Below are 12,484 nucleotides of genomic sequence, written 5' to 3'. Positions count from 1 at the left end.
CATTGTGGCTTCTTTTTCTCCTTCACTGGGATCAGTCAGCCCCGTCAAAGCTAAGTGTGCATTAGTGGAGGTATTTTTTTCAGTCCGAACTCATCACGTGGGACTGAATGTGAAACTCCCTGTGGTGACTGCTCCACTGCATCTACTTCCACACAATGGGCCTAGGGGCTGAGAAAACTATGGATTAAGGCCCCTGAGATAAGGTCACTGAATGAAAGCATTGATTCCTGAGGATGAACTGACGAGCAAAAAAATCACTAATAAAACACAACAATAAGATCAATGGCACAGGTGCTCCGTGCTGGAAAAAGTCTGATAGTCTTTAGAACCAGGGCTGTGGAGTCAGAGTGGTGGAGTCGGAGCCCATAATGGTGGAGTCGGAGTAGGTATGAAATGGACTGACTCCGACTCCTAAAGTATATAATAAATTGGTTACAGTAGTTCAATGCACTTTGTGGGGAATATTTTTTCATAAGAATTTGGGAAAGTTATGAAATGTCCTATAAATGTCAGTCCTATTCCTGATATAATAGTCTAGACTTTTAGCTGAGATTAATCTGTGCTACAGTAAATTTATCACTTAAACATGAGCCATGTATGAGGGAGTCAGAGTAGTGGAGTCGGTGTCATGGAAATTGAGGAGTCGGAGTTGGAGGTTTGGCTTACCGACTCCACAGCCCTGTTTAGAACAAGGCCAGTTCCTCACACTTCTTCCCCACATTTTAAGCACGGACACGAAAGTAAGTGGTCTCACCTTTATGGCAATGAAACTTTGTATCATCCAGTTTCCTCAAAGCATATTCCATGTCACCCTTGTGAATAAACTCCACAATCCCCATTCCACCCTGGTGTACATCAGCATACTAGACATCTCCAGCTTCTCTCAAATGATCTTTCTGATCCTGCCAACTCCCCAATGGGGGGGAAGCCCTGAGACAAGAATTCTGTATTTAGTTTGCTGGGGCAAGTGTCTGTTCCTCCCGCAGGGTCCTCCATATCCACCCCTTGATCTCCGGTTTGTCCTGGGAAACTCAACACGTACCCGATGAGAACCAAATTTGTATCCATTGCAACCAACCCCAGAGTGCTGACCACCAGCTAGGGGGATGGTCACTTGGCGGCCAGGTAAATATTGTTCTGGGGGGACAATATGTGGGCTGACCAGGGTGATGGGAGAGTCAGTTTCCCGAAGTCTCTGGGCCTCCTCCCTAATGTCATTTACCTCCCCCAGGTCAAATTCCTTCATGGTAACAGTCATTGCATTTTGTGTATTACTCACCACTGGTGTGGGGGGTTAGTCTGCATGTTGAGATTGCTCTGCTCATTCTCGGCTGATGAAGTGTGAACCGGTCCTTGGCTTCAGGTTACGACATTGGGCCAGTGTCACACCAATCCTGCTCCTAGGTTGTGATGTGGGCTAAAACATTCCCGGCATTCCCTGTCAAAGTGTCCCATACGTCCACAGTTATGGCAGCCTAAGTCCCCCTCGCCTTGACGCAGACCGTACTTGGGGGCTTGGGAAACTTCCTCATCTTTGTGAAGTTCGAAATCCCCACAGTTCCTCCTCTGGCCGATCCATGGGTCTCGTTGGCTGTACTTCCACATAGCCCTTGTCGATTATCAGGCCATTCATCAGCCAATCTTGCAGCCTCATCCAGGCTGAGTGGTTTTCAATCCGCCACTATTTCTTTTAAGTCACCCGGGAGTTTAGACAAATTGTTCCAGCATGAATATATCCAAGACATGTTCTGCTTCCCGAGCCCTCAGTCCTTCTATCCACCGAGTGCATGCCATATGTAGTGTGTTAACAAACTCCCGAGGCGTGTGTGCACCGAGCTTGTCAGTCTCCTGAAACTTCCTCCTGGTAGTTTTCAGGTGTGACGATATACCTCTCTAGTAATGCGCTCAATGTGTAAAAATCTGGGCCAGTCACTAACTGACACCTCATGCAGCAGGCAGACGTTCTTAAATAACCGGAGATGTTCATCAATATCCGAGGTGTCCTCACTAAACTGTGGTATATCCCTGTACCTTAAAGATGCAGGCCCCTCTCTCCTGTTATCCACTGTCCTCTGTGCTGGGGAGTGTGGGAGTACTGCTAAATGAACACCCAGATATTTGCTTAGCACTGCCGCCCACTCTATCTCCATGGCGCACTCTCCTAGCACGTCCAGCATCCTCCTCAACTCAGTCAGTCAACCCTCCACCATCTGGATGACAGGCCTGGGCTGTGGTCCCTCCACAGATATGCCCTCCTCCACGTCTGAACTGACCTCCTCCTGTGGTTGTTCCCGGTCCCAGTCGTCCAAGCATTGTATAAGGGTCACCCGGCTGTCCTCCGGCAACCAATCTAGCTCTCACTCAGAGCAAAGGGCTCTCAGCAATTCCTTCCTGAGCCTCTTGTAGATTGAGTCTGCCATCTCTTCTGCCAAGACATCATTCAGTAAATTTCCCTGGCATCCTGTCCAGATATAGGTGATCCCACTGTTGCCACCACTTGTGAAGATCTGAGGTTGTGCATTGTAAAGATTCATCTAGGCAGGTTAACGGTTCATCAATATTTTATTCCTTACATCAAGGTTTTTACAACAACTCCAGGTAAATGGCCAGAATACAATTGTCTCAGTCCACAAGATCCCTTCCCTGGGACGGTAGTTCCATTGCCTTCGTACCAGGCGATAACCACTGTCTCCCAACTTTTTGTTGGCCTACAGCTTAAATATCTCCAGCCAGTATAGTCTGTATTCATATTCCATGATCCTCCAGATGACAGATAAAACGAAGGAAGCACAGGTATCTAGTAGCAACAGTCCATTAAGAAAGTTTAAATCCAAACGACAGATCCCACAACTGTAGCACGTTTATCCAGCCCAGTCGGTACTGATCTCCAAAACTCCATAGACCATCCATCCATCCCTGGGCTACAAGACCTCACTGAACAATGTGGCTTCTTTTTGTCCTTCACTGGGATCAGCCCCCTCAAAGCTAAGTGTGCATTAGCGGAGGTATTTTTCCTCAGGCTGAACTCATCACATGGGCTCCCCAGGATCTACTTTCCCCATCCACACAATGAGCCTAGTGGCTGAGAAAATAATGGCTTAAGGCCCCTGAGATAAGGTCACTGAACAGAAGCATTGATTCCTAAGGCTGAACTGACAAGTAAATAAATCACTAATAAAACACAACAAGATCGATGGCACGGGTGATCCATGCTGGAAAAGTCTGATAGTCTTTAGAACAAGGACGGCTCATCACATTGTCCTATTTGTTGTTTGCTTCATAACAAATAAAACCAAATGTTCACAGTTGTCAGCATGTTCTTAACATGAACTGATACAAATCCTCAAAAAAACAGTGATATTTTAGGCTGTGAGGGAGCAAAACATGAACAATGCCAAGGGGGCAATTCCTTTCACAAGCCACTGTGTGTATAAGATGCATAATGGGGGCATCATACTGTGTGGGGCATCATACATATTGCATAAGGGGCATAATGGGGGCATTACACTATGTGGGGGCATCATACATCCTGCATAAGGGGCATAATGGGGGCATTACACTGTGGGGGCATCATACATCCTGCATAAGGGGCATAATGGGGGCATTACACTGTGGGGCCAGTAAAGGGGTCCTGTACTATGAGAACAATACGTTTCCTCCCTTCCTGTCTCCATAGTTGGGTCGTATGTATCTATTACAGGGAACAGAACAAAAACCTTATGATTCTTATAAAGGGGCAACACAAGACCCCAAAAGAGTCTCGGTGCTGAAGGGGTTAATGCCCCCTGCGCCCAGTAATGGGGGTCTCCACATACCTCCACCTGCAGAGCCGCCACCACATATATGGCTGCTCTGTGCGCACAGGAGCTGTGATGAGGTCACAGGGGGGAGGAGTCAGGGGTCACATGATCAGGGGCCTCAGTGGATGCAGGACTCTGCTGTGCTGGTTGTCATGGTGCTGGATGAGCTGAAGTTTATGTGTGGGGTCAGGAGGGGTTTACAGTGTGGATGTAGCAGAGCTGTGTGTGTACGAGGTGTACGGAGCGGAGCCGCGTGTGTACGAGGTGTACGGAGCAGAGCCGCGTGTGTACGAGGTGTACGGAGCGGAGCCGCGTGTGTACGAGGTGTACGGAGCAGAGCCGCGTGTGTACGAGGTGTACGGAGCAGAGCCGCGTGTGTACGAGGTGTACGGAGCAGAGCCGCGTGTGTACGAGGTGTACGGAGCAGAGCCGCGTGTGTACGAGGTGTACGGAGCAGAGCCGCGTGTGTACGAGGCGTGCGGAGCAGAGCCGCGCGTGTACGAGGCGTACGGAGCGGAGCCGCGCGTGTACGAGGCGTAGGGAGCAGAGCCGCGTGTGTACGAGGTGTACGGAGCAGATCTGCGCGTGTACGAGGTGTACGGAGCAGAGCCGTGTGTGTACGAGGTGCACGGAGCAGAGCCGCGCGTGTACGAGGCGTAGGGAGCGGAGCCGCGCGTGTACGAGGTGTACGGAGCAGAGCCGTGTGTGTACGAGGTGTACGGAGCAGAGCCGTGTGTGTACGAGGTGTACGGAGCAGAGCCGTGTGTGTACGAGGTGTACGGTGCGGATCCGTGTGTACGGAGCAGAGCCGTGCGTGTACGAGGCGTAGGGAGCGGAGCCGTGCGTGTATAAGGCGTAGGGAACGGAGCCGCGCGTGTACAAGGCGTAAGGAGCAGAGCCGCACGTGTACGAGGTGTACAGATCGGAACTGTGTGTACGGAGTGGAGCCATGTATGTGCAAGGTGTACGGAGCGGCCAATAGCAAAGCCCTCGAGGTGTGATGAACATACGAACCCCTAAAATGACCCCATTTCGGACACTGTACCCACAAGGAAAGTCATTTGAGGGTGTAATGGGCGTTCTTACGTTCTTATCCCACAGGTGTCTCACTGATTTCTTTACCACTCGGTTGTGTGTAAATAATATTACATTTGCTCAGAGCCGCAGCGAGGGCTTCAACCAGGGGTGGACACACCGCCTTTGCAGCCGCACCCCGGCCCAGAGGTGAAGGGGGGCCCATGCAGGAAGAAGGGTAGTGCTCTTGATGATTTTTGATACCCTGGGCAGAGTGCGGCCATTGAAAAATGGGGCATGTCATGCAGGAGAGAGGCCGGTGGCCAATGAACGCTTCCCCATCAGACTGATGAGAGCGCTCATTGACTGCTGTGTCTGTCCTCCTGCAGGGTCTTACAGTGGGTCTTCTGTCTCCTGCTGTTCCTTTCCCAGCAGAATTTCCTCTAAGAGTAGGGGGTTGGGGAGGAGAGTCCACAGCATTGGACATCACACAAGGGCAGGAAGGTGAAATCAGTCCTGTCTGCTGTGTCCTCCTCCTCCACAGTGGGTTCTGCAGCCCTCTCCAGAAGACAGCAATATCATATAAGATTAGTATATGAGTGTATGTATATGTGTGCAGGGCTGGCACCAGGAATTTCAGGCCCCATGCTGGCAAAAACTTTTTAGGCACCCTGGAGACTCCGCCCAGGCTCCACCTCCACTCCTCGAACCTTCCACAGTCACACTGCCCACTCTTGGAAAAACTCCACTTCTGCACCACATCCTTATCAATCACACATTAAGGGTATGTGCCCACGCTCAGGAGGCGCCTGCGGCCCCGAAGCTGCGGGATAGCCGTGCGGCTTCTGCCCTCATTTTATGCAATTGAGTGGTGCAATTTTTTTTTTTAGTACATGTGGAGTTTCCTCATAGAAGTTAGACTGTGGAGAAAGTCCACATGTAAACCCGCAAAAGAAATTGACATGATGCGGGTCTGAAAGACGCGATGCATGCCAGTTTTCGTGGGTCATCCATTGGTGCACAGAGTCGCATAGTGGACATGGGATTTCTAGAAATCCTATCCACTATGCTGTAACACCTGGCCGCTGCAGGTTTGTTCCTACATAAGCTGCAGTGTCAAACCCACAGCAGCTCCTGACCATGTGCACATACCCTAACAATTCCCATAGAACACCAGATCACATACAGTGCCTTATGAAAGTATTTGGCCCCCTTGAACTTTTCTAACTTTTGCCACATTTCTGGCTTCAAACGTAAAGATATAAAATTCAAATTTTTTTCTGAAGAACCAACAACAAGTGGGACGAAATTTATTGGATATTTTAAACTTTTTAAAAAATTAAAAAAGTGGGGCGTGCAATATTATTCGGCCCCTATACTTTCAGTGCAGCAAACTCACTCCAGAAGTTCAGTGAGTATCTCTGAATGATCCAATGTTGTCCTAAATGACTGGTAATGATAAATAGAATCCACCTTGTGTAATCAAGTCTCCGTATAAATGCACCTGCTCTGTGATAGTCTCAGGGTTCTGTTTCAAGTGCAGAGAGCATCATGAAGACCAAGGAACACACCAGGCATGTCCGAGATACTTTTGTGGCGAAGTTTAAAGCGGATTTGGATACAAAAAGATTTCCCAAGTTTTAAACATCTCAAGGAACACTGTGCAAGCGATCATATTGAAATGGATGGAGTATCAGACCACTGCAAATCTACCAAGACCCGGCCGTCCCTCTAAACTTTCATCTCGAACAAGGAGAAGACTGATCAGAGATGCAGCCAAAAGGCCCATGATTACTCTGGATGAAATGCAGAGATCTACAGCTGAGGTGGGAGAGTCTGTCCATAGGACAACAATCAGTCGTACACTGCACAAATCTGGCCTTTATGGAAGAGTGGCAAAAAGAAAGCCATTTCTCAAATATCCATAAAAAGTATCATTTGAAGTTTGCCACAAGCCACCTGGGAGACACACCAAACATGTGGAATAAGGTGCTCTGGTCAGATGAAACCAAAATCAAACTTTTTGGCCACAATGCAAAACGATATGTTTGGCGTAAAAGCAACACAGCTCATCACCTTCAAAACACCATCCTCACTGTCAAACATGGTGGTGGCAGCATCATGGTTTGGGCCTGCTTTTCTTCAGCAGGGACAGGGAAGATGGTTAAAATTGATGGGAAGATGGACGGAGCCAAATACAGGACCATTCTGGAAGAAAACCTGTTGGAGTTTGCTAAAGACCTGAGACTGGGACGGAGATTTATCTTCCAACAAGACAATGATCCCAAACATAAAGCAAAATCTACAATGGAATGGTTCAAAAATAAACATATCTAGGTGTTAGAATGGCCAAGTCAAAGTCCAGACCTCAATCCAATCGAGAAACTGTGGAAAGAGCTGAAAACTGCTGTTCATAAACGCCCTCCATCCAACCTCAATGAGCTCGAGCTGATTTGCAAGGAAGAATGGGCAAGAATTTCAGCCTCTCGATGTGCAAAACTGATAGAGACATACCCCAAGTGACTTGCAGCTGTAATCGCAGCAAAAGGTGGAGCTACAAAGTATTAACTCAAAGGGGCCGAATAATATTGCACGCCCCACTTTTCAGTTTTTAATTTTTTTAAAAAGTTTAAAATATCCAATAAATTTCGTTCCACTTCACGATTGTGTCCCACTTGTTGATTCTTCCCCCAAAAATTAGAATTTTATATCTTTATGTTTGAAGCCAGAAATGTGGCAAAAGGTAGAAAAGTTCAAGGGGGCCAAATATTTTCACAAGGCACTGTACATAGCAGCAGCTTTTGTTTTGGACACAAGATTTTGTAAGCTGCCGCCACGACAAGGTAGACTCTTCTGGCAGGGCCCTACTCTACTCTAACCTATTAAACATTTCTTAAAATATCCAGTACTCTATTTAGGTATATTTTTCTTTAAGGGAATGTGTCACATACATTTTTTCAAATAATATCACATACAAAGGGACAAAAACCATCACACCATGGCCGGACCACATATTACCACCACATAGTAACCGAACACCACATGCAAGGAACAAATACCACCACACCATGACCAGACCACATATTACTACATACAAGTAATACTATATACAAGGAACTAGAATTAAACCTCATACTTTTGTTCATGCATATTTGTATCCCACCCTGTATATAAACTGTTTATTGCAGGAAATTTGTGTGAAAACCACCGATGTTAGGAAATACACCCACATCTGATCTGGTGCAAAGCATAATATCCTGGCAAAGGATCATAGAGCTGCAGATATACCAAGCATTATCTATCATATCAACGGGAGGCAAATAGATGCATCATTGTAAAACAGACAAAAACAAGTATGTACAAAACACTGGTGAGATTACTGTAGAACACTGCAATGGTGAATCAGATTAGATGGAATGTACAAATCCATGCTATCCAGAAGTTGGATGTATAACAGATCAATTGCAATGGGACAGGTCTGCATAGAGTCTGATGCAAAACTTGATCGTGAGGCTATAGGTATAGCAAGCATTTCTATCTGTATCAATGAAAAACAGATTGTCATGGAAATATTGAAAATCTTTTCTTCTCCCCTGTCATAAATATTAAGAAGTCTCTCTCCCAGACTCCTCTTCCCTCCTCCCCTATATTACTTGTCCATGGGAGAAGAGCTGACACTTTGGCCAGTGGCCTCTATGCAAATCAATACACACATGAGAAGGGCCTTGTAAGCAAATGCTGGCCCAAAAGGTGCTACCAAACCCAATTAACACAGGCTTGTGATAGATTTACAGCTAACTGAGAAGGTTGTATTCCCAGTGCTTCAAAGGGAATGTAACAAAGCCCTGCAGACGGCCCAAGCCAATATGAAATAACTAAAGTTCCATATGTCCGATAATAATGGGGCCTATATTTTGGATGGCAGGGTCAGCTAAGGAATAATATGGATATTTTCCCGTCTCTGTAAGCCTCTCTGGGGAGCTGTGCCGCAAAAGTAACAAAATAGCAGACGGCAGCTATACCGTGTGTGGTCTCTGGAGAAAGGTAAAATCACAACAGAACATATGGAGTCACTTTTGGGCCTCTGCGATCAACCCACGATAAGTTATCGCAAAAAAAAAGATATCTAATAAAAATATAAAGGCTAGAGACTAGCCCCCGTGATGTCATCACAGGGGGTATGTGGGCAGGTCTCCCATTAGGCATAAAAGAATCCACGGAGTATAGATCAGCACTTATGTTGGAAGTTACATATTTTGTGTAGCACGGGTCACATTCGCTGAACAGGATCGGAGTGCTTCTCTCCAACTATACTGAGTCGTCCCTGCGAGCTGTATAGAGTAAGTTGAGAATTGGAAGACAACAGTAATGTGTTGCCTGACAAAGGTTTTCTATAGAGTGTGGTGTCCACTTTATAAGATGTTACTATCCCTGTCAGGAAAATATCCAGAAATGGAGTGGAAATCAAAGGTTCGCTGACAGTGGATTTTAAATTTAAGGAATAAGAATTCAAATACACTTAACTGGGGGTCACCTCACCATACCAAAAGTACATCATCAACATATCTACCAAACCAAAAAATGTGCTCAAAAAATGGATTATCATCAGAAAAAATGTAAATTTCTTCCCACCACGACATGTACAGCATAGCCAAAGATGATGAGAATTTGGAGCCCATGGGGACTCTAAGTACTTGTAAATAATATTTAGAATCAAACATAAAATTGTTGTGGGACAACAAATATTTTATGTTATAATGAACCTTTTTAAATTCACAGAATATCCACTATATTTATTTAAATGGTGTTGAACGGCAATGATGGCCAATGCGTGAGGGCTGGAGGAATACAGGTTGACAACATTGCTGGTGACAAACCTATATTCTTTCTGCCACACGAACCTGTCAAAAACCCTCAGGACAGACGTAGTATCTTTCACATGGCCTGGTGTTTGAATAACCAGAGGATACAAATGTTCACCAGCCATTGGTTAAATTCTCATTCAATGAACCCATACCCTAGATAATAGGGCGAAGGGGGGGGAGAGATACCCTTTTGTGTTTTGGGGAGCCCATGAAAAATGGGATAATCGGGTAACTGCCAGCGCTGAATTTTGTTATTAAACCCCGACAAATAAATGCCTTCCTCCAGAATAGTGGACAACATTGTTTTATACAAATTGGTAGGATTCATAGAGACCACCGGAGCAGATTTCATATATCAACAGTTCTAATAGCACATACTCCGGGGCATCAAAACATTGTGTCCATAGAGAATAATGATCTCACACATTTTTCTTTCTTTGGTCTTGAAAAAGTTAATTATCCGGTAAGGGGTGGAAACAGACAGAAACCCCTTAATATGCGTGAAGCCTTCTGGATCTGACGTGTAAATACTAAATACCCTTCGGGTAATGAATTTCCGCAATGACCTGTTTTACATCTATTGATGAAATTCATACTGGTTTATTCCCAGCAGACATCTATATGGTGACATTCCAGGTTTTCTGAATTTATTTTGTGTTTTTCCGGTTATTATTTGCCGGTGTACTTATTTGCCTTTCTGTATATTGCGCTATCATCGCTGATTCATCTTCGCAGAACGCACATAAATGATGCAAATATCTTAAAGATTTTTCAGCAATGACGGAGTATTTCCAATGCAATGTTCTGCAGCTTATTTATCTTCCATTTCTCATATATTTATTTTTGTCAGTTTTTTCGCAATATAATTATTTGTTTTTCGTTGATACAGATAGAAATTCCCGCTACATCCACAGCTTCACGATTCAGTTCTGCATCAGATATTTGTTTTTGTCAGTTGTATTTTAATGTAATTACCTGTTTTTCGTTGATACAGATAGAAATGCTTGCTCCATCTATAGCCTCACGATCAGGTTCTCCATCAGACTCTATGCAGACGTCTCCCTTTGCCATTGATCTGTTATACATTCAGCTCTTGGATATCATGGATTTGTACGCTCCATCTAATCTGATTCGCCATTACAATGCTCCACAGTAATCTGATTCACCATTACAATGCTCCACAGTAATCTGATTCGCCATTACAATGCTCCACAGTAATCTGATTCGCCATTACAATGCTCCACAGTAATCTGATTCGCCATTACAATGCTCCACAGTAATCTCACCAGTGTTCTGTACTTGTTCTCGTCTGTTTTACAATGATGCATCTATTTGCCTCCCGTTGATATGACAGATAATGCTCGGTATATCTGCGGCTCTATGATCCTTTGCCAGGATATTATACTTTGCACCAGATCAGATGCGGGTGGATTTCCTTGTAAATCTTTTACTATGTAATCAATTTTGATTAGCATAATTTTTTCCCCTTTATATGTTCATTGTTATAGGTTTATAGTTTCTCCATAAATATTGCATATTATTTTATATTATTTTTTACGTGTGTCAGATCGATAAGAACAATATTTCTATTCACAATTTAGACATTGATGCGTTTTATCTGTTTATTGGACCTTGTTATTACGATGCTCTATATTGAATCTATCATCCATCTCATGTATACATGTTCCTGTCCCTCTATAATCAGTATATCCTCCCACCTTCCGTTGCTATGGTTGATGGCATTTGCAATGTTCTGACCCTGTGATCTCACACCTGTACACTTAATCCCGGTGTTGTATTCCTATATGGGATAATCCCCTGGCAGCTAACACCGGTGGTCTTCACACAAATGTCCTGCAATAAACAGTTTATATACAGAGGGGGATACGGATATGCATGAATAAGAGGATGAGGTCTAATTCTATCTTATTTTTCACCATCATGGTGTTTTGCATTTCTGTCTGTATTTGGTCTCGTTGCCTTCAATGTGAACTGTGGCCTGGATTTTCTTCACACCTTTTGCATGTCTAATTGATTTCTCATTTCGTGTCATGTGACTCCATTGTGCTTGTATATATATATATGACTTCATTGTCCTTTTCTCATCTGCTATAACTATGGGCGCAACCCTAACGCCAGAAACGCATAAGAATTTTACATTTTTTGTTTTTTTTTAAATGATCCAATACATTTCTGTCATATTTTACCTGTTGGAGTGCTGATTTTCTCCTTTTCGTTTTCTTCATATGTCTGTGCTCACCAGTGGGACCGGCACCCTTCAGTGGACTATCTTCACCCTGTTTGGATTCAGCGTTGCAGCTCCCTAACCCTCCCTCCTGTTTCTTCACAATATTTTAACACGTATCCTAGGCCTCGATGTTCCCCACACAAACTTGCTGTTAGAATTGTTGAGACGGGAGAAAAAGGTCTGAGGAACGCAGACCGTAACGGTCTGAAATATATGAAGAAGATCTGGTAAAATGTCCATTTTGATCTCACTAATACAACCAAAGCAGAGCATTGGTTTCAAGTTATAATTCATTCGATTTTCAACCATTTGTTCAAGGATGGGGGATATAATTTAAATGATACAGATCATCCAAGTTCCCCAGAATTTGTATACCCAGGTACTTAATTGTGTCTTTCTGCCACTTAAAGGGGAAGTTAGAAATTAGTTATTGTGTCAGTTCAGGGTTAAAAGTTATGTTCATGGCTTCTGTTTTAGAGTAGTTGGCTTTAAAATTGCTTACATGGCCGAGTTATTCAAATTCCTTTATTATAGAGGGAAATGAGATCATTGGGTTT

The 12,484-nt window shown here is 44.5% G+C and overlaps 1 protein-coding gene across 2 annotated transcripts in view; it reads right to left on the bottom strand.

The window, feature by feature from the left end:
• Window positions 1–12,484, bottom strand: part of LOC141205556 (uncharacterized) — a 116,458-nt gene that overhangs the window by 20,102 nt on the left and 83,872 nt on the right. Inside the window, exon 15 of one of the 2 annotated variants that reach the window (XM_073664125.1) lies at window positions 7,629–7,641. The exons of the other annotated variant lie outside the window; for it this stretch is intronic. Coding sequence (XP_073520226.1) covers window positions 7,629–7,641 — 13 coding nt within the window. The remainder of the gene's footprint in view (window positions 1–7,628; window positions 7,642–12,484) is intronic. 2 annotated transcript variants of the gene reach the window in all.

The sequence above is a fragment of the Phyllobates terribilis genome, unplaced genomic scaffold (assembly GCF_046119375.1).
Source record: "Phyllobates terribilis strain yellow unplaced genomic scaffold, ASM4611937v1 Scaffold_140__1_contigs__length_4765195, whole genome shotgun sequence".
In the NCBI taxonomy this organism is placed as follows: domain Eukaryota; kingdom Metazoa; phylum Chordata; class Amphibia; order Anura; family Dendrobatidae; genus Phyllobates; species Phyllobates terribilis.
This window is presented reverse-complemented; position numbering and strand designations above follow the sequence as displayed.